This window comes from Tachypleus tridentatus, chromosome 4 (assembly GCF_004210375.1).
Source record: "Tachypleus tridentatus isolate NWPU-2018 chromosome 4, ASM421037v1, whole genome shotgun sequence".
NCBI classification, from domain to species: Eukaryota; Metazoa; Arthropoda; class Merostomata; order Xiphosura; family Limulidae; genus Tachypleus; species Tachypleus tridentatus.
Window position 1 is genome coordinate 61343656 of NC_134828.1, and position 24699 is coordinate 61368354.

At 33.9% G+C, this 24699-nt stretch overlaps 1 protein-coding gene across 12 annotated transcripts in view; it reads right to left on the reverse strand.

Annotated features, from left to right (window-relative positions):
- LOC143249246 (homer protein homolog 2-like) overlaps nt 1–24699 on the reverse strand; it is a 262984-nt gene that overhangs the window by 159701 nt on the left and 78584 nt on the right. For all 12 annotated transcript variants that reach the window (XM_076498754.1, XM_076498753.1, XM_076498751.1 and 9 more), the window contains one exon: nt 17050–17181. In XM_076498754.1, the coding sequence (XP_076354869.1) occupies nt 17050–17181 (132 nt within the window). The remainder of the gene's footprint in view (nt 1–17049; nt 17182–24699) is intronic.

Below are 24699 nucleotides of genomic sequence, written 5' to 3' on the forward strand. Positions count from 1 at the left end.
ATATGACCTACACTTTGAGTAACAATGAATTCTGTGTATACAGGAATGAACTACCTGGTAATGGTTGCCCAGCTTATTGTTGGTGCTATATGACCTACACTTTGAGTAACAATGAATTCTGTGTATACAGGAATGAACTACCTGGTAATGGTTGCCCAGCTTATTGTTGGTGCTATATGACCTACACTTTGAGTAACAATGAATTCTGTGTATACAGGAATGAACTACCTGGTAATGGTTGCCCAGCTTATTGTTGGTGCTATATGACCTACACTTTGAGTAACAATGAATTCTGTGTATACAGGAATGAACTACCTGGTAATGGTTGCCCAGCTTATTGTTGGTGCTATATGACCTACACTTTGAGTAACAATGAATTCTGTGTATACAGGAATGAACTACCTGGTAATGGTTGCCCAGCTTATTGTTGGTGCTATATGACCTACACTTTGAGTAACAATGAATTCTGTGTATTCAGGAATGAACTACCTGGTAATGGTTGCCCAGCTTATTGTTGGTGCTATATGACCTACACTTTGAGTAACAATGAATTCTGTGTATACAGGAATGAACTACCTGGTAATGGTTGCCCAGCTTATTGTTGGTGCTATATGACCTACACTTTGAGTAACAATGAATTCTGTGTATACAGGAATGAACTACCTGGTAATGGTTGCCCAGCTTATTGTTGGTGCTATATGACCTGCACTTTGAGTAACAATGAATTCTGTGTATACAGGAATGAACTACCTGGTAATGGTTGCCCAGCTTATTGTTGGTGCTATATGACCTACACTTTGAGTAACAATGAATTCTGTGTATACAGGAATGAACTACCTGGTAATGGTTGCCCAGCTTATTGTTGGTGCTATATGACCTGCACTTTGAGTAACAATGAATTCTGTGTATACAGGAATGAACTACCTGGTAATGGTTGCCCAGCTTATTGTTGGTGCTATATGACCTGCACTTTGAGTAACAATGAATTCTGTGTATACAGGAATGAATTACCTGGTACTTTGAGAATGAATTACCTGGTAATGGTTGCCCAGCTTATTGTTGGTGCTATATGACCTGCACTTTGAGTAACAATGAATTCTGTGTATACAGGAATGAACTACCTGGTAATGGTTGCCCAGCTTATTGTTGGTGCTATATGACCTACACTTTGAGTAACAATGAATTCTGTGTATACAGGAATGAACTACCTGGTAATGGTTGCCCAGCTTATTGTTGGTGCTATATGACCTACACTTTGAGTAACAATGAATTCTGTGTATACAGGAATGAACTACCTGGTAATGGTTGCCCAGCTTATTGTTGGTGCTATATGACCTGCACTTTGAGTAACAATGAATTCTGTGTATACAGGAATGAACTACCTGGTAATGGTTGCCCAGCTTATTGTTGGTGCTATATGACCTGCACTTTGAGTAACAATGAATTCTGTGTATACAGGAATGAACTACCTGGTAATGGTTGCCCAGCTTATTGTTGGTGCTATATGACCTACACTTTGAGTAACAATGAATTCTGTGTATACAGGAATGAACTACCTGGTAATGGTTGCCCAGCTTATTGTTGGTGCTATATGACCTACACTTTGAGTAACAATGAATTCTGTGTATACAGGAATGGACTACCTGGTAATGGTTGCCCAGCTTATTGTTGGTGCTATATGACCTACACTTTGAGTAACAAATTACTGCAAATATGAAATAGATCTAAAACTTCATCACAAGGGAATGCAAGAACTTTCCGCAAACTTCATCCAGAGACTCAAAAGATGTGTGCAATGACATTATAGAACTGTATTAGCTGCTTAAGATAAAAGTATTCGCTTTCTAGGAACTCCAAATTTTGAACCATGCTGTCACTGAAAACATTCTAACTAGATTTGGCATTCAGGGTTAAAGAGAATATTACATTTCTAGAAACTCCAAATTTTAAACCATTTTGTTACCGGATACACTATAACTAGTAGCTGAAACACGATTTTGTCTTAAAAACACAGATTTAACTATTTATAAATTATAACCAAATAAGTTACTGAGTTTTAATTAATTTATTTAGTTGCGTAGGACGATATCATAAATTATCATAAAAAGTTGGGAATTAGAAACAATTTTTAAAAACCATCCATATCTTATTCTAAAACTACATACAATAAAACAGTGAATGACATTAAACTACTTCCCATTCTCATAATGCAAACTACTGGTTGATCAAAACAAACCCAATAAAAAATGCATTCAACCTAAACACTAGTGTACCACATCCTCATAGCCAGAACAGTGCTTCTGACATGTTACTACTTACTCGATATAACAAATGAGGATGTATGCAATAGACCACTAAGCACAATGTTACTGAAACAGTTTGGTCTTTACTATGAAAAACTGCTCAAATGACCACAACTTTTAAAGAGTCCAAAGAGTACATCGTCTAGTCTTACACTGCTAAATTAGGGACGGCTAGCGCAGATAGCCCTTGAGTAGCTTTGCGCGAAATTCAAAAAACAAACAAACCAAAAGTAAAGATGATAAGAGAGATATATAAAAGCGTAAAATACTTATGGTTATGCTCTAGAACTAAGGCGCTTATCCTTAAGAAAAAGTTTAATCATGGTGTTTTTATCGTATAAAGTAACATACTACTGTTACACTTGTCACCTGAAAAAAAAAAAAAGGAAACAAACAACTGAATAATCTTGACATTATTTAGGAAGTTTTCCTATAGAAAAAAAAACTACACATAAATAAGATTTTAGATGTATAAACATCTGTCATCAGCCAGCTCAGCCAACAAGTTTTAGATTTGAATGAAAATTTTCTTTGGCATTAACACATAGCAGACGAAATGCTATTTTTTTTCAAACCTCTGAATAGAAAATAAACCTTTAATAAAAAGACTAAGAGAAATGTGGCTCATTTGGCTTATTTTTGATTCTTCAAACCCTACGACGTTAAAGGTCTCAAGTTACTTCGTGTATGTATTTACTGATATTTTATATGATTTCAAGTTTAATGTCCAACCGACAAACCACCAGAATAGCATATTCTTATTTTGACGTAGTATGCATAAATTAAAAACTTCGATATACAATAACGAAACCGAATATGAAGTTTTAAATGAAATAACATTCTACCTGTGACTAAAAGATATTTGCTATGAGCACACTTTATCAATTACGTTTTCATTTGTTACACTGATGTAACGAACATTAGTTATCCTGACAAAGAAGTCAGCTTTAATTTTTTATACTTTTGATGATGTACATTTATGCTTTACTAATACATATAATTACTATCTGTAAATATTTTAACAGATTTTTAAATCTTGAAAATGTTAATAAGACAAAAATGTCTTCACAATTCACTCTAACGAAAAGCATTTGTTTTGAATTTCGCGCAAAGCTACATTAAGGCTATCTACACTAGCCGTTTCTAATTTAACAATGAAAAGAGGAAAGGAAGCTTGTCATCACCACCATCGCCAACTCTTGGGGTACTCTTTTACCAAAAATAGTGGGATTGACCGAAAATTGTAACACCACCAGCTGAAAAGACGAGTATGTTTGGTGTGACTGGGATTCTAACCCGCGATCCCCAGATTACGAGCCGAGCGTCCTAATCACGTGGCCATGCTGGGCCCGAAGTAAACGCGAGTGCTGTAATGAGCTAGAAAGCGACTGATCTTAAATTCATTATCGGAACGTATGAATATGAAAGTCTTTCTGCATATGTGTATAATACGGGTAAAACTATTGTTAACATCTAAAGCACACATCATCACTTAGCTAAGCCGCTAGGATACAATAATTACCTTACACGTAAGAATATTTGAAGTAACAGCAGAAAATATTATGTAGCGTGAAATCGGAATTTCTGATAATTACTTAATGAAAGAGATCAAATAGTGTGAAAACAAAATAAAAATGAATCTTTATTTGCAACAAGACCAAACAAAACACAGGACAATGCAAAGATTTTATTTTCAAAGCAAACCTGACCAAGATCTTATAAAAATCGGAATAGGAACAAAAAATGTGTTATGTTATTGAAAATTCTAAAATCAAAAATAAGGAGGTTATTCTCCAAGGTTTGATAAGACCCATCACACATGTGAAGCACTACAGACGCTACGTAGTATACTAATCAAATTATACAAAACCCCTTCCATGGGTGTGGTTGAACTGACATCATAGGGTCACGACTTATAACTAAATAACCAAACTAACCGCAAGTGATAAGTAAACAAGGACCGATTCCAACTGATTAAAGTTATACATACGACCAAAACCGAGGACGTATAATTGTAATTTTGTTATTGCATTTTAGGCAAAATAAATATTTACACGCTTAAACTAAAAGCAAATGAAACATGTTATTTTACGTGAAATGACATATTTTCGTTTTCCTGATATAGCAGTTTGAAATACATTTGAAACTGGTCTAATGAAAGAAAATAAAAAAGTAATTCAGGAAAACAGAAGAAGAGACAATGTTTTAACAACAGAGTAAAACGAAGCAGCTTTTTACCTTTACACGTAAAATCTGGCTTTCAACACACTTAAGTACAGCATACTGAAGGTTTTGATGAATTCAACATAAATGGGTTATCAAAGTAGCCGGTTTTAAATTGATACATTTTTGATTAACGAACATTCCAACTTTGCAACACAAAGAAAAGCGTTTCGGATGATGAATCATCAACTGAAGTAAAAAAACACACTACTGCTACTACTGCACTGTTGTTATCACGTTAAAAAATTATAATGTCGCTTTGACTCACGACTCACATCTTTATTATTGGTTGTACAAATAAAACGAAAAGAAGAAAACGTGCTACCGTTGAAATTGTAACAGAAAAAAGATATTTTTTTTATTATCACGGATAATCTGTATTTCAAAAATTTCAAGCTATTATTGTAAAGAAGTCAACCAAAATAACTACAAATTCTGGTTTGTAAGACTATCTGGATAACAGATTTTAGTGCTATAATGTGCTAATTTCAGACAGAAACATGATAAAAATGAAATTCCGCTCACGTAAACTGACAGGTACTTAGGATAAATTTATTAGAAATAAATACAAACAGTGGTTTATTTTGAAACAAAATGTAAGGTAATACTGCAAAATATTAAAAGAAAACGTGAGGAACATACAGATTCTGTAACATCGTTGATAAAAGTGCCTTTAAAAATAAGAAAACCGGACTGGAAAAATCTAATTACGTTGTGCTGAAAAATAATGTGCAACAATATTGAATTTACTACGAAGCAATAATGTATACTTAATTTGATATTACTTTTAGATGGTCATATACAACCATATGAAAATCTAAGAAGATTTTCTCTGCAGGTAATACACACTGATAAAAATATCTAAAAACTGATCGAAACAATAACACAATTGTAGTGCACGTGTTGAACAGCTGTTTGATTTGAATTTCGCGCAAAGCTACATAAGGGCTATCTGCGTTAGCTGTCCCTAATTTAGCAGTGTAAGACTAGAAGGAAGGCAGGTAGTCATCACCATTCACCGCCAACTCTTGGGCTACTCTTTTACCAACGAATAGTGGGATTTACCGCACATTATAACGCCCCACGGCTGAAAAGGCGACCATGTGTGGTGTGAGGGAGATTCGAACCCGAGACCTTCAGTCACGAGTTGAGTGCCTTAACCACTTGACCATGCTGGGCAACACTAGAATAGAATTTGTACAACATATTACATCTCATATTACAAATCAATTCTTTAAATTTATTGAGCATGTTATTGACAATATTTTAGCACTGTATGACTAGAGGGAAGGCACTGACCAATAGTGGCACTGACCATCACTTTATAACGCCACCCGGTTGAAAGGGCGAGAATGTGTGGTGTGACGGGGATTCGAACTCGCGACCCTCAGATAACGAGTCGAGTGCCTTAACCGCCTGGCCACGCCGGGCCTTTACTGTAGAACATGTAAGACTTCAAAGACAATAAAGCCATCATAGACCTGTGTAATTATAATCACAATCTAAAAAGTAAAACAATTTGAGCTGTTTTAAGGCTTTCAAATAATTTCTAAAATACAGCGTGATTAACTTTCTCCAAAATCTTTAGGAAATATTTAAATCTGACTACATGAATTTTCCAAGATATGTCATAAAGCGCGAATTGAACGATATTTTGTATATACAACTGACCAGTGTCTTAGAGATTTGACTTTGAATTTCACAATATATTCATATTTAATGTTGCAGGGCTTGTCTAACACCCTAACAAACACCTTTTACGACACAAGCTAATAAACACTGACCTCACAACTAGATCATGTTCAGCCCATAATGAATGACTATAGATAACAAGCTACCATTAAAAACAGTACTTATATTACAAAACCAAAGACACTTGTCTCTCCTCTGTACTTTCAAAGAATAGTTTTACATGGATGAAGTAATACGAATCATGGTTATTTCCTACGACACAACAAGTATCACACTTATAGCTCCAGTTTCACTCATATATAATCTATCTATCTATCTATCTATAAGTATATATATATATCATGTGTACAGAGTTAAAATGGGTTTCCAAAACATGAAGAAAATACACGTTAAACTAATACTTTACCAATGACATGTAAGAGTTTGCGTCTTACGTAATGATACACTAATAAAACTACATGCTGTACACAAAATCATAGCTTTCTTCACAAACAGTTCTGATTAATCGTACTTATATTGCTGAACAGTATAGATGTAGTTGCATAGATTGAAGTCGTGCTCGTCAGCTCCGAAATACGGTGCTTCATCAAAGGACCAACCATCGATATCGTTAGTGTTTCAGTTCGATGACTGGAAAGAAAAATAGAAGTCACTTCGCAGTTGGATAGCTTCTGTAATTTAACTTTCTTGAATAAACGTATATCTCGGAATGTTCAGTTGGTGATGCGAAATTCCAGAATAATTCATTTCAAGCAGAATCAGGCGCCTTCTCACAAGATAAAGGACATGCTACGATCAGTCTTCCGTGTGTTAGTAAAGAGAATAATCCCAACTTAGTAAAAAACGCGTATTATTATGCTTTTTATTTTTGATCTTTTTTTTTTTTATTTCGCGCAAATCTATACGAAGGCTATCTGCGCTAGCCTTCCCTAATATTGCAGTGTAAGACTAGAGGAAAAGCATCTAGTAATCACCACCCACCGCCAACTCTTGGGCTACTCTTTTGCCAACGAATAGTGGGATTGATCGTCACATTATAAGGCTTCCACGGTTTAAAGGACGAGAAAGTTTGGTGTGACGGGGATTCGAACCCGCGACCCTCAGATTACGAGTCGAATGCCTTAGTCCACCTGGTCATGCAGGGTCGTATTATTATGCAAAACTTTATGCGCGTTGAAACAGTGAAATACGAGTGAACGCAGGATAATTTGGACCAAACACCAAATAAAAATACAAAAAAACGTATGTATTTAACATTATATATATAAAGATGAAACAAAATAACTTAGTCAACTCATCTATGGTGGAGTGCGAATTCAATCCTATCATTACAATACATAAGTTTTAGGTACTGAATGCATTTCGAAAGATACGGGAGGTCAAAAAATATTTCTTTAAAGTCTATTAAAAATAAAAATATTATTTTTTTCAAGTATTTTACTTAAACCTAACAAGTCTGTTTATTTGTAGTTAAGCACAATGAGCTATCTGTGCTCTGCCTATCACAGGCATCGAAGCTCACTTTCAACTCTTGTAACTCCGCAAACATACCGATGTGCCATTGGGGGACTCAAACAAAACAAACACCTTATACGACACACGTTAAACGACCATGCTTCAGACATACCCTTTCCTAATTAAGTGGTCACTTATAACCGAATAGCGGATTAATTGTTACAGTTGAAAGTGTGAAAGATATTCAACAGAATATTGAGATTTGAACCATTGGCTTTTTAATACATGACTAGTATGACAACCGCCAGATTATAAGCGGAACATTTGAATGTGTAACAGCATTCTTCGCTAAAAGAAAAGTATTTTAAAATAATAACAAAATCTCACAAGAGGACGAAATTTGCACAACTACTGTCCCACAATTTTCTTCACTCCAATTTTTATTTATTTTATCTAGTAAATGCATAAAACATACATCAAGTTATTCAGTAAGAGAGACTATACCCACATTATTGACAGGAAATACATTTTTACTACCCGCGGCACAGCGGCTCATAGAATAACTCTGATTCTTTCAGGCTCCGCATGGCCAGGTGGTTAGGGTGCTCGACTCGTAATTTGAGGGTCGCGGATTCGAATCCGTGTCACATCAAACATACTCGCCCTGTCAGCTGTGAGTGGGATAATATGTTACGGTCAATCCCACCATTCGTTGGTAAAAGAGTAGCTCATGAGTTCTTGTTGGGTGGTGATGACAAGCTGCTTTCCCTCCAGTCTTATACTGCTAAATTAGGGATCGTTAGCGCAGACAGCCCTCGTGTAGTTTTGCGCGATTTTAAAACTGAACCAAACCCAAGTTTATTTAGTATAAATTTTTATGTCATAGCTCCGTCGTCTTTTGACTGACTTGAGCTTACTACAGTTTTGGACTCAGGAGGTCAAACCTGTATTTTGGTTGATGTATTTGGCTACCTGAAAAAAAAATCAAATCTGACACACGCGCGGTCTATGCTTGGTATCGCACGCGTACGAAAAATATAAATAATAAAAAGCAAGAAATAAAATCTCTCGTAAATTAATTCACCCTACTCCTGCCTAAAAAGAGTTTTAAGTTTCGGAACTATGGAAGATTAACTCTGGAATATTAAAGCGACATCCGAGAGTCAAAACGGTCCCCTGGTAGGATTACGGTAAGTCTTAGGATTTATAACGCTAAAGTCAGGGGTTCGATTCCCCTCGGTGTACACAGCAGATAGATTTCTTTGCTAAAGAAAACACACACACAGTGAAAACGTAATTTCTCTCGTTAATAAAACACATGTATCCAACATTAAGTTGTTTAATATGTAAATGATAACAAGATCACAGACGTACGGGTTTTATTATAAAATATTATAGATTTTGCTAAATTATTTTTTGATTCTACTAAATATGTTGTCATTGTACATAGAACCTAGAACGGACGCGTTTGTATTAGGTTTATTATACAGATTTTAATTCATAGAATTATGTTTAATTTACTAGGCTGACAATCTAGTTACAATTTTCTGTGTCGATATCTGGATAAAAACGGCTATAAACTAGACGTACTTGTGTAAGATCACTGAGTGTTCTGTTTTGAAAGTAATTAAACCTAACTTTAACAGTAAAAATATTTTTATTTCTTGCTTTTGAAGTTCATATGTCATGCTATGTTATAGCCAACACAGTCCATATTTTTTCTCGTGATTTACGGCATATGCACATTTTACTGACGTCACGACAGTACATACTGCAACATTTAAGTGTCCCTTTTGTGACGTCATTTTAGAGTCGACTGACTAATAAACATTTAACTTTTGCTAACCTGAAGATGACCTAATAAGGTCGAATTTTTGATCTGTACTTTATTTTAATTAAAGGTTTAATACCCAGACCAGCTGTCTTGAGAAGACATTTTGACTGATAAACAACGCTATTGTACAGCAATGAAAGTTGTTAAGACCGGTGGCTCCTACAGATGGCCTTTAGAGAAATCAACAATAAAAGCATAATAATAAGGCGCGCACATACACATATATATAATTTTTGTTGGTTGTACATTCTCAGATATTTTGCAGATTCTATCCATTATCCACAACATGTCACATACAAACTGAGAATTATAATATATATATATATATTATAGAAAAACAACAACAACAAAGATAGCATGGCAATGTATTATATAACTTTCATTTCTACTTCAATATCACGATCCTAAGTATACGTTGTTACAACATTGATAATGAAATTTGAAGATTCAGAGACGTTAAAAAAATCAAAACATGTCTAACTTTGCTATAGTAGTTTTCGTTTACTATGAACTTAGTTTTCCTCGTAGATAATCCGTCGTTTTCTTATGTTACGATTTTTTTTCCGAATTCAATATCATAAGAGAAAATGGAATTACTACTGAAAAACGTACAGAGGGTAGAAAAATCAATAAATACTTTTATTTTTCTTCTTTTTTTACTTACAAAGTGTATGTTGTTTGTTTTTGAATTTCGCGCAAAGTTACACAAGGGCAGTATGCTTTAGCCGTCCCTAATTTAGCAATGCAAGACTAGAAGGAAAAACTCCCAGTCATCACCACCCACCGCCAACTCTTGTGTTACTCTTTTACCAACGAATAGTGGGATTGAACGTCACATTATAACGCCGCCACGCCTGAAAGACCGAGCATGTTTGGTGCGACGGGAACTCGAACCTGCGACCTTCGGATTACGAATAGAGTGCTTTAACCACCTGGCCATACCGAGCCTCATGAAGCATAAAACATATATAAGGATAGCTTTGTATCTTCGGCATTATTTTAGATCATCATTAGTTTGATTAATTTCGCTGACTTCACACGTTTATTGTTTCAATTTGTACGAACTTGATTAGTCTCAAACATGTTGGCTTTGACTTCAAGCTTCTCAAAGTCTAGCTGTTGATAAATTGTGTTCCATGTCATTTGGCTCAGGACTAAATATACTGTGAATATTCTGATCTTCTTGCATTTACGATACGTAAGCCCCCAACTTATATTCTTACACTTAAAATTTCCAGTATTGTATTTCTTAAATCTAATATCCGAATAGCTGTCGCACTCCGATAGTATTATCTTCAAACTGGTAAATTACATCGACCAAGTATTGTCAACCGTTTTAAATATCGATTTTCTCCACTTTTCACCTAACGTTTAATCTCTTCTTAGTCAAATTTACTTACTACTATAATTAACACATTTAGCGGATTTCGGTAATTATATCCACTGAAATTCCTTTAAGAGCGTATTTGGTATGTCACAAGTTCAAGATAAAATGTACCTTACATACAAGTAAAGCACCTCAAACGATACAAAAACGAAACAAATATAATTAGTATTAATTTTTTTTCCGCAAAAGTTTCTGGTAGAACACAAGCTGTAAACTGACTCTCCCCTACACACAATATAGCCCGATAGGTACGACGCAATCCAGTTTTTGAAGACCGTGTATTATTATGTGAATGTTATGCTATCAGTGCGCTCATCATACTTAACTGATTTCATTAACATTATTATTACAAATTACGCTGATGAAAAACTCAAAATCATCTATCGTAATTATATATTAATATGTTCAAAATTACATTCTAAATATCACTATATCTTAAACTACAAAACTAAGGTTGTAATAATTTATATGCAAAAACGGCTCGTTTGGGTTGAGAAAATATTTTACATAGAAGAGCGAACAACGTTTCGACCTTTTTCGGTTCTTTGTGAATCTGACGATGACCGAAGAAGGTCGAAACGTTGTTCGCTCTTCTATGTAAAATATTTTCTCAACCCAAACGAGCCGTGTTTTTGCATATAAATTTCTCAACAAGTGGGTTTCTCGACATCACTGATTAAGGTTGTAATAGATTGCCAGTGAAATTAAGATATTCAAGAGTTAGGTTTAATTCTGAATTACAGCTTCACTAGATTAATTATCAAAATCTATGTAGAAATTACAATATTTTTCTAATTGCTTAGCAATTCACTAATCTTTAACAAATGTTACTTTAATATAAGATGGTTCGTTTTGTTTCGCACACAACCACCCAAGGGAAAGACTGGTGGAGAGACAAGTTGTTAATAGTACCCGCCACCAACTCTTGGGTTAATTTAATCGAATAGTGGAATTTGACCGTCACTCATAACGCCCCATAAGGCCCAAAATACGGGACGTAGTTTTTTATTCCTGCAGCAAAGAAGCGCGAAACCTAGAAATTCTTATTCAGAGTTCGGGATCTAACCATGTGGTTACACGTGGCCCTGTTACCTGCAGTGCAGTGATGTTAGAGATAAAATGCTAGCTTTACTATAATTTTTATTACTATTTTAAAAGTATTTAGAAGCAACGTTAAAAACTCGTATTTTAATAAATAGCTTTTTTAATAAACGACAATTTTTGAAACTGGAAACGGTCGCATTAAAAAAATAATACAATAAAATACTAAATAACTTACTGCACCGTACAAAATAAAAAAACCTGACGTGACTGGAAATAACATCATACCCTCTACGTGTTTATCACGTTATCTTCAGCAGTGCAATGTTTTGCAAGAATCACACTTATTTATATCACCATAATGCAATTTATATATTGAAAACAATTACACCATTTGCTGAGAACATTTCCATTAGGTCCACCAATATTTCAGTTTTACTTTTTCTACACTTGATTATCTTAATGGATTCACGCATATTCACACTAATGACATTTTTGGTACGGCAGCATAGTAAAAAGGAATTGACTCTTTTTGCTAATTATGTTAATAACATAGACAATTCTATCAGATATCCTTATACAAATAGCTGTTTATGTTTCTTGGAAACTACTTTTTGTCGAAACTTTTCTCTCCAATCATTCGGTCACATCAAACATTCGTTCACACCAAATCTCGGAAAACTACTTTTCTCAGTCTCATGTGGATAGGATAGTAAAAGTATATCGTAGACAGTAAAATATTAATAATTAGTTAATTAATTAAGTACATAGCAGTAGAAAGAGGTTTTAATCCTCATATTGTTGACACAGCTTTTAAATACTAGAAAACAGAGATGAAAATATTAAATTAAAACTATACGTTGAAAAGGTGAAAAACACTGTTTGGTAGTGTAATTTATAAGTGGTTTATTTTGTCACTTGAAGAAGGGATTTAGTAAACATATAAATATTTTTCCAATACATACACCGATAAACAAAGGTATCCATATTCTTAATATGACTAAAAAAAATTGGCGTGTATATATATATATATAAAGTATCACGTGAATGTGAAAAACTTTACATAGGAACAAACGAGAAGATATTAAAATACAAATGAATGAACACAAAAAAAGTGTTAAAAACAACATTAATGAACATTCAATGGGAAACTGTTTTATCAGCACAACCTGAAAACGACGTTAATACTAATCTTTTGAGATAATTAAATGCAAAAAAAGGGATGAAATCTAAAATAATGATAATGGATGTGATGGAAATATTGCCACCAGATGTGGAATTGTTCAACGTGTACATTGTATCATGGTGGTTTACGTAAGGGTATAAATAGTGTTATTCTTGCAGCCCTGAGAACGAGGCTGTAAAGAAGGATCATTGTTGAGTGCATAAACTGTGAATCGTTGTTTATTAGAATGTAGGTTTTTAACATCAAGCGCCAGTGAATTTTAATGTAGATAAAATACTTATTCACTTTTCAGTTTATACTAAAACAATCCACTTACATGAAAGATAATAAACTTCCTGCTTCTCATTAGTTACATTACGAGAAGTTAATATGTATGTACTTTTACAGGTTGTTTTATTACTAGGATGAACTAACTTCAGTTCAAAGTAATATAATATTCAGTCAACTTCATTTGGCACTTAACTTACAGATTTAGGTACAGTTAACGCCTTTGTTCCTGCTGTTTATTAGCGTTTATAACTCGTGTATTGTAATGTCAGGACAAATACATAACATGAAAAAGTTTTAACGTGTGTAATTAATTTATTACGCAAAATAAGAGGAGTATACGTGTTTCATGTGTAGAAGAAGGAATTAAAATTTATTTTACAAATATATTCAGTAAAATAAGACGTAGACTACGTTGCATTTAACACACAAGATTAATTTCATACTTTTCAGTTACAGGTGGTTAAGACACTCGACTCCCGAGGGTCGCGGGTTTGAATCCTCGTCACATCAAACACCCTCACCTTTTCAGCCATGGGGGCGTTATAATGTGACGGTCAATCACGATATTCGTTGGTAAAAGAGTAGCCTAAGAGTTGGTGGTTGATGGTGATGACTATTGCCTTCCCTCTAGTCTTACACTGCTAAATTAGGGACGGCTAGCTCAGATAGCCCTCGTGTAGCTTTATGCGAAATTACAAACAGACCAAATCTTTATGAACGATCATTAAAATAACTTGTGATACAGCCATAGATACAAGAAGAGATGTTATTCAATAAAATCCACTCAGCCTTAGGCCTAACAACAAGGGATTTGATATGAAGCGGCTTAGTAATTACGAAAGAAAACAACGACAAAAGTTCAGGGTGATAAACACTATCATAACAAGTTTTTTTTTGTTTTGGTTTTTATGGCGTATAAAACTTTCATCGCCCTTCACAGATAAAAATAAGAATTCGCAGCTATATTCAAGCTCTAATAAATAATGTGCACTCGCTACAGTTTATTGCAAGAAGGAAAACGTAGCTAGTTCTATTGTTTCACAATTATTAATTGCCGCACAAAAAGCGTAAGTAGTACGACAAATAGTTTGCCAGAAAAATATAAAAACGTCTATATTGTTTTAATAAACTATGGACTCTGACGTGATTAGCCAGTCACGGATTGCTATTTTTCGTGATTCTTAAAATACTGACTTGATAAATAGTAAGCATAAAGTAAGATAATAGAACTCTTACTTCAGTTTCTCAATGCTTTTGAAATTTCGATCATAAATGGGTTTATAATATTCATATTATTTTAAATAACCATACGATTATTTAAGTATTATTTCTATCAAAACAATAGACTATTCGGCACCTCCCAACACAGTGCGAACATTATCTAAATCAACGAATATAGTAAGTGTTGTCTCTATAAGTTTTAATTTCAAGATCATATTTTATATCCTTATAATCATTACCATTATTAAAATAACATGGACAAAACACTAGCAGCTTCAAACTACGTGTGTTACAATGAACAAGCTGAGGTGTCCCTCTTGTCCAGATTATGACCTTAAGATATGGGTGTAGATACTATGATCAATAATAGAAACATTCTAAATTTCACACAATTTATTTATAACATAACGTGTTACAACAAATTCGTTATTATCTCACGAAATATTTTGTATAAGCTTTTAGAACTCCATAGGTACATACTTAAAACGTGATATACATTGTGCATTGATTAGGGTAACTTTTCAGAAAGAGGTAAACACAGTGTTTCACGTGATTAAAAAGAAATGTTATAAATATTTCTCAAATTAACATTAGGATCTCTTTGCTTCCTATCTTGCTTTCTTTTGTATCTATTTTGATCAGAAGAATGTAAAGTTTTACTAATTGATGATTATTAGACGGGGAAGTGTCTTACGGCCCGTAGTTGAATTGTCACTGATCAAAGTGGGTATAACTGGAAAAACGTCTCTTCATATCAGCCTTATGGTGGTCGTTGGTGTAAAAACTACAGCTGAGGTTATGAATTACTGCAATAGTGACGGTCATTTTCTTTTATTACCTTTATCCACAGAGAGTACTAATGCACTCTCTGAGATATATAAGACGTTTGTCTGTCCTTCTCCTCCAGGATATGACTGTTGTGTTATAGAACTTTTTTGAAGACGTGGCGTAGTCTATAAATATAGTTAGCTTACGTCAATGCTCAGTAGTCACAAAAATAGGAATAGAGGGGTTCTGAACCCATCACTAACATGTACCTTGTTTCAAACTATCAAACCACAAAGTTTGGTTGAAGTTGAACCAGCGATCTAGAAGTAGTTAGATGACAGACAGACAGACAGATATAGATTTTTACACTTTATATATATATATAGAGAGAGACAAAGGAAACGGTGGCAAAGGCTAATATTTCACACCAATTATTTTCCATTAAAATAACGACCTTTTCAGAGAACAAAACTACACAAAATGAGAGCACTATCTGGATAAACACCAAGGGCTAATCGCATCCTATAAGAAAAAACAAACAAACATTCTCTTCCGTAAAAACTACATCCTTTACAATTATCTGTAACATTTATAAATGATAAAATTTGACCAACTTTTCACAGGACACACCATTTGTTGTACTTATACAACTGATTAAAAATTACGTTAATGAAAATAAAAGATAAAAACAAGTTTCTTGAAGGTGCTCAGAAAATACGACATGTGCGTGATTGAATGAAATTGTTACAACTGACTTTTTGTCATATTTTCGCAAAAATAGTGTTGAGTTCGAGATATGTCTGGGAATTTGTAAACTAATTTCTACTACAACAATTATTCAGTTCAGTTCTATTACCCAAACCTTCTTTAGGTGTATAAGCTGCAGCTCTGGACTGGTTTGGTGTGTAGTTTAAGAGCTCACTTCTGTCTTGAAAATTCTATATGGAAAGTTGTTTTTGTTTCTGTGAAAATCAATGCAGGATCCTTTCTTCGAAACGTCGTACCGTTCGGTTCTACTTTGAACAGTTCCTTTAACTATCTTGTTATATCGTTTTCTTGAAAAGGGCTGTCACAAAATCATACAACCATAAGTCTATAGGGGTGACACTTAATATACGTTGTTGAATGATCCAGAATTTGCCATGAACCAAATATATATGGCCAAACATTGCGCCAGTGGTGACTCTCAACATTTATAGTTAACAAGCCATTGTACTAGCATACGAAAATCGACCTCATACTTTGCGTATTGAGAGTATGAGTTTTACACAAAAAAGTGTTGGAACATTACAGCAAAGACATTTGGTTTTTCAACGTTTATAAAAAAATAAACAATCTGTTTTAGTAAATTCGAGGAAATCTCAAGACTCTATAACTTGGATGTACCGTTCTTTCATTCAATGTATGAAGTTCTATGCAACATTCAGTTAGTTTATCTCTCTCTCAAATTCTCAAGAACTAATACTATTTTTAAGTGATACATTTAACAAATATTTAGCTACTATACATTTCTTAAAGGGATTTTACCACTTTATTTATTAACATTTAAGATTAACATAGCATGGTTTAGTTTTAAAGAAATATTACAAAACAAAATCATCAGACGGAAAATGGACTGATCAAAAATCAGACTGGAGAAAGGGGTTTTACACACACACAAATCTGTTACCTTGTTTAAATCGGCTTCAGAAGAGAAACCCAGGCCGTAAACTGTTCCAGTTTTGGCATCAGACCACTGGCCGAACTTCTGAGACGTCTTTGTGAAGGTCATGTTACAGGACACAGTACTGTTCACCACAGCCTGTATGTAAACATAACAGAAAATTTCTAACAATCACATGAACTTTCGAACTGCTTTTATTAACTGCGTTTTGAACTATATAAGATACTATTTCATAAAACTTGGACCCATGCTACACCTCACTTGTTAAAACTATCACAACAAAATTATTCAACAGCGGTCATACAGTATTTTTAACTGGGTCAGAAGTGCCCAAGTTTTAAAGATCGGTCTATATATCCAAAGATTTACTTTCTAAAATGATTCAATATTTATTATTGTGAAATTTTAAGCCAAAAATATATTGAAAATACTAAAAATAAACGTAAAGTCCAATCTGTTATTCGATTTACCACTCGTCAGTGAGTTATAGCGGTTCCGGGAAATTCTATAATCGAATAATAGATCAGGCTTTAATTTTATTTCTGTTACTATAAATAATATATTTATATCTGACAACTTTCGGCACTATAGATAAGCTGCTTTAACTCTTGACCTTATATTAAGATTCAATACAGAAGATTTTTTAAAAAATAAAATAACGTGTCTACACACAACTGTATTATCGGATACATCAAATACAGTGAAGTAATGTATGTTATTATTAGTAAAAAAAACCTTCGGGCTTGATCATTCAGTCTAGCAGCAGATGGTTTTATTATTCTGTGTACGTCACAAATCAGAGAAATAACTGACATACTTTACTTCAGCTGCAGTGGTTTCCTTTCTCTAAATTGACTTGTGCAAGAATAAAGATTGTTGCAATGATCGTGATTGGTTAATTGAGTGTTAAGCTTATTTCACAGCTCAATTATATTGTAAAATTGAAATATTTAGCTAGCCAATATCATAAAACCATAATGCATTCTTATACAAGTTATAGTTTTATTGATCAGAAAACAAACTCCAGTATTAGCATAAATCTGAGAACGAAAGTTGAAAGGCCAAAAATTAAACACCTAGTGCCACCGAGGCCAACTTTGTGTAATCTTTGTTTAGACTTGAATATGCCTTTAGGTTTTCTTCGAACACATCCTAAAGTTTTTATCATTGTATTTAATATAAAAACAAATAAATATGTTGATCACATATGCATACAAGACAAATAATAACATTTCTTTTTCCCTTTGTTGTTTTTTTAGCCTTAGATAAATTTTGCTGCGTTCAGTCCCTTCAATTTTAAATTACTCTCAGTAACGACACTCTTTGAATAATTTTTAAATTATTTACGTCTTACTTCTCAAACTAAAGTATAAATATTCTGGATTAAACATATTGGTATATTTGATTTAAGGTGAAGGGTATATGATTGGTAAATAATAGTTGAAAATGAAATTTTTTACACTTGTTGTGTTGTTGTTTTACTACATCTAGTGGTGTGTTTATAAAAACCTAAATGGTTGCTGACAATTCTGTCTTGCACTTAAAACACAAGCTAAAACCTCAGCTTAACCTGCATGCCACTAGTATTTGTTCAGGTGACCGGAGACGACCTACATTGCTGTGAAAAAGTGCATGATGTGTCACTGGCATAAACCCAGTTGCTGCTAGCTGTGCTCAAACTTTGTATACAGCAGGGGAAGCAAAACCTCGGCTCTTTGACATATAATGTGCAGCTCGCGGAAGTACGTTTTGCATCATAATTAATATAAAAAGTAAATAAAAATATCTAAAACTTTATAATTATTTACCGAGGATAAGCTGAGAGTCCACTTAATTAAAACGCAAGTTTAATGTTCATGGTGAGTAAATATACTTAAGAATTTAAATCCTAACTTTAATGCTAGATGTGAGTCAGGAATTTTAAAAAAATTCGGATCAGCAAGGATTACAGAGGAACTGTGCTGAAGAGTCAGTAATCGTACGAGCAGGTGCTGGCAATGTTAGCTTTAGTGGGCGTGATTGTGGCGTGTGTGGCCGTGTTGCAGGCAGTAATATTACCGGAGTGTTAGCGTGATACTTCAAATTAAATTTGTCCAGAAAGTAACAATAAAAATGTTTTAACATAAACACTTTTGTTTGTTTCTTTATTTTTGAAATTCGCACAAAGCTACTCTAGGGCTATCTGTGCTAGCCGTCCCTAATTTAGTAGTGTAAGACTAGAGGGAAGGCAGCTAGTCATCACCACCCACCGCCAACTCTTGGACTACTCTTTTACCAACGAATAGTGGGATTGACCGTAACATTATAACGCCCCCACGGCTGGGAGGGCGAGCATGTTTGGCGCGACGGGGATGCGAACCCGCGACCCTCAGATTACGAATCGCACGCCTTAACACGCTTGGCCATGCCGGGCCTTTAACATAAACACACCGACAGTTTTCCACGCATAAAGAAGCCACAGTGAGTGGTCTTATTTACCCTGAGTGACGTCACTCCAGACTGTTACGTACTATAATTTATCTCGGACGAATCTCCGATTTATTGTTATATGGCTTACGCATTATGATTTCAAGTAGCTGGAAATTTTAATTGAAACTTAGAAGTTAATTGAATGTCCATGTGTATCAAATTTTTGATATTTGCCAACAAGATTGATACACACAATTACCTTTCTTAACACAAATATATGTTAATATAAAAATAACAATATAATTGATAATAGCAGTTATTATAAATACTTATTACACATAATAATTATACAATAGTATAGATAGATAGATATACCATAGTTTTACAAACAATGCTGTCTTCTATCTGGTCTAGAACTAAATCTTTTATCGACGCTTTACGAACAGCGAATCAATCCTTGACGGCGAAGTAAGCTAGCTCTTTCATAGACAAACATAGTTTTTCATTGTCCAAGTTACACAATGTCTTCGTAGAAATATTAACATCCCAAGTTAACTCTCTTTCATAGACAAACATAAGTTTTTCATTGTCCAAGTTACACAATGTCTTCGTAGAAATATTAACATCCCAAGTTAATTCTCTGAAGTTGAATGGCTCTTAATGTTGGAAATTATAAACGTTTCTGGTCAAATATTTGTTGCTTACCGAGTAATAAACGTTTATCACAATTATTGCTTCCGAGGCTTATCATATACTGACTGTATCTGACCAGCAATATAATGAAAATGTTTCTTGGCGCGTCCATTTCCAATCTTTAGGCAAAGTTCTAAAAAATTTAGTTGGACCAACAGTATTCCAAGATACGCTAGTACTTTAATAAGCAAATATTGTTGATTCTTACTCTCGAAAATTTTCTACTAATTTAGAGAACAGGCGCGACCTGCGCACAATACACATTTAATATATATAAATTATATACATTTCTAAATATGTATTAACTGAAACAAACACAGATAGTGAAAAATACATATATTAAATCCGTTACATTAGTGATTAAATTTTTCAACCAAATAATCGCAAAGGCTAGCAGTTACAATAACTTCGGGAGTCTCAGGTCCGGGGCAAGAGTAAATTATCGAAAAATGACATGGTCTTAATTTTTAACTTATATTTCTAACGCGCGTAAATACAAATGTGAACGTATTATGGTTTTAAATGTACGACGTTTTTAAGCAGCTGCACAAATAACTATCTGTGCTATACCCATCGCAGGAATCGAACTATGAATTTTAAAACGAGCTGAGCCATCTGGAGGTTACAATTGTAGTTTAAGTAAAATCACAAATTTTCAAACAATTAAGCAGAAAAAATTGATAATTTTTCATTCACCTTTTTTATTCAATTCTTCTACGATTTGTTAGCCTGATAAAGAGACAGAAGTGAATATTATAAAGTTTCTTCTTAAAAGGGATAGTGAAATACTACATTTATTAAGACATGCAGAGAATTTCATTTGCCAATCCCTTTTAATACTGTTTGCATTGAAAGTTTCTACAAAACAGGATAAAACTGCAATATGAAACCACTCTGAAAGTGCAAGTTAAACAGTGTATACATATGTATAGGTAAACACAAAAATCGTATTTGATGCGAGACCTTTCTATTTTATTACGAATTAAAAGACGTTGTATAACATAAGTTATAGCTCAGGTATAATAATATGGTGGTATGAAAATATTCTAATCTATTTCCAAAAGTCAAATTTCTTTCATAACACGCACCCTTTAAAACATTTATATTTCCATTTTATGAATAGTATTTCAATCTTATCTTGCAATATACTTTGTATCAAGTAAAAACACACCAACCAATTCTCTACTATAAAATTTATTGCTACATAAATAATCTAAAATATAATTTTTCACTTTTATCTCTATACATTCGCTGCACATATTTGCTTTATAATCTTATATGTGGCACTTGCGATTCATGAGCTACGGAACCAGGACAGTGAAACATGTTAATATTTTTTTCACGTATGAATCCTTCCTTGGGAAAGTATAGATCTCTAGCACATTAATAAATGGGCTAAAACATGTATATTAAATCACCTAAGATAATGGGGTTCCTAGAAGTAGGTTTTCAGGGTCTGCAAACTCAAATATGGCCTTGAAATTTATTCTTAGTCACCTTGTAACCTCAGAATGTAATTCAAGGTTACTGAAGTAATTCACGTGGAAGCTGGAAGTAATTTCTTATAAACCCTGTACAGTATTTGGCAATAAATAGCGGTTATATATGTATATAGCAATATATATACACATAAATGTGTGATCTTGCATAACACAAATTCATTACACAAAGATCATAATGGTAAAAAAGTTTCTTCTCGAAATTAATAATTGATGAGTATAAGGTTAACTGTGATAACTGGTTTCACAATATTAATAGAAAATACAGTGCACCTGTTAATTTCTTTAATACTATTCAAATAATGAGCTTTTATAGAAGAAATAATACTAATAAAGAGGTTGGTTAATTTGAATTTCGTGCAAAGTTCCATGAGAGCTATCTGCGCTAGCAGTGTAAAACTAGAGGGTAGGCAGCTAGTCATCAATACCCACTGCCAACTCTTGAGCTACTCTTTTAACAACGAATAGTGGGATTGGCCGTCACATTATAACGCCACCATGGCAGAAAGGCGAGTATGTTTTAGTATGAAGGGGATTAGAAACCGCGTCCCTTGGATTACGAGTCTAGTGCCTTAACCACTTGTCCATGCCGAGCCAGTAATAAAGCGACACACTGTTTTATGTGGGGTTTTATAAAAAAGTTGCATCTGGGTTAATATATATCAAACAAAGCAATGCAAAAAATATTTCAAGTGGATCAAGTCACAATATTCATGAAGGAAAGTAATTACGATTATTAAATAAAATTCATTGAGAGTATCTTAAATATCATGACGAATATGGGCCCGGCATGGCCAGGTGGTTAAGGCACTCGACTCGTAGTCCGAGGGTCGAGGGTTCGAACCCCTATCACATCAAACATGCTCGCCGTTGCAGCCGTGGGGACCTTGTAATGTGATGGGCAATCCTACTATTCGTTGTAAAAGAGTAGTCCAAGAATTGGCGGCGGGTGGTGGTGACTAGCTGCCTTCCCTCTAGTCTTACGCTGCTAAATTATGAACGGCTAGCGCAGATAGCCCTCGTGAAGCTTTGTGCGAAATTCAAACCCAACCAAAACCTATTGTTTTGTTTGATTGTTTGAATATTTTTATCATACAGGTTAAAATAATTTTAGTAACTATACAGTTTTACTGAATATTTTAAAGTTTGTTTTATTATAAGGTATAACATTAAAGCACGAAAATGCAGACCGTAAGTATGATAGTAGAAGTGGAAAGTTAACAATCATCCGTTAAACATTTTGTAAGTTATACAAAAGACTAGTGCACAACTTGTACACGAAAAGAGTACCCTGAAGAAAGGCAACAGAACTATTTTGGAGACTAAGGTCGAAAGTAATTAGTAGTGTTGCCTGACCAAATGCGATTTAGTATGTAGAAACCTGTTGTAGTCTGAACCCACTCCTTATTAATGGAACCTAGCACTGTCTATATGACAACTTAATAGTGGGAGGGAAAATAAGACCAGATGGAAAGGTCAAAGTGTGTGAAATTTGTTCAGCATATGCAATAAAGGGCAGCACATCTACAAGAAATGGGTCATGAATAGACCCATAGAAACCCAAGAAATTATCGGGGATACATGTTATGATTCCCATTAATCGCTGCACTTTACTGAACTTTTGACGAATTAAAATTCAGCCAACGCCTGCATTTGTGACATATATCTGTTTTAATATAGATGCTTGCTTAAGTTGAATTTATATTTAGAAATGTACATAACTTACACTGTTAAATCTGCATTACGAAATTCCTGCCTATTCACTGAAGTTGTAGAACATTCTCGTGTGTAAAAATCAACGTTATATATGTATAAGTAACACTAGTGTATCGTCTATATTGCTGTGCAGGCTGAAATTTCTAGAAACTGTCTTCACACCTATAAATGTAAGTAACGTGATGCTCCAAGAGACAGTATATATTATTTATTTGCTATAGTTGATGTACTATAAACCTCGGAAACTATAACTGTGATTAATGCTTATTATCAGGAACGTTTTTAAATTTCAAACATTACAAACCGTTTAACTTCAGCAGATTCATACCGGGAATTAATGTTTTCACAAATATACTATATTACTTCAGTGGTAATCAGTTCGATGTGAGATAAACAAATAAAGCAGAGTTAGTCAGCTCCCTGTTAAGTGAATTGTACCAATATCAAACTGAAATTAATTCGCTCATTCGAACCCTCGATAAGATATTAAGAAAGTTCCAGAGCAGAAAAAAACTCGTTATTGTTGGTAAGTTCGTAAACATTTTGTACATAGATCATTATTTGTAATAACCATTATTGTAAACTGTGTTACTGTTTGTATATCAACATATATTTGTATCAAAAAAGAAAACTGTATGTATCAATCTTATTAGGAGGTATCATAAATTGGATATATATTGACATTTAACTTTAAGATCTAAACAACAATTTAAGTCAGCTTTAGGCTATTTGAAATTCTAATACATAACTTAATAAGCTGGGAGCTCGTGTCAGAGATCTGAATATGGAACAAAATTCGATCTATATTCAAACTCAAATCATAATTCAATTTATATTCATCAGTGCCAACAACAGTTCATTATGTTTGATTATCAAAATTTTCTTCCGTGAAACAACTAGGTAGATATAACAAAAGTGAATTGTTCGAAATAGCAAAGATTTAGAAATAAAGGTTACGAAACAATGAGAAAAAATGACTGAAAAGGGTATTATTGAAATGCTAGTCCATGATGGTTTTTGTCTGAAGAAATATTAGGAAAAATTCTAGTGTTCCAACTGGTCGATCAGGGTTAAGTGATAAAAATAAATTAGAGTTCCAGCTAAAACTCAAACAAATTGAGCTTGAATAAGCTCGTATCGAAGCTGAAAAAGAAAATAAACGTCTCCAAGCCGAAAAAAAGCTTACACTAAAGCTGAAAACAAAATTAGGCTGAAAGAAATGAAAATTGACTCAACTATGATCGTCCAAAGCAAAATGACAACTTTGAACTTAAACGATATGTTAAAGTACCACTGTTCAACATTTTGAGAAGGTTGCCAAAAGCATGAAATAGCTCAC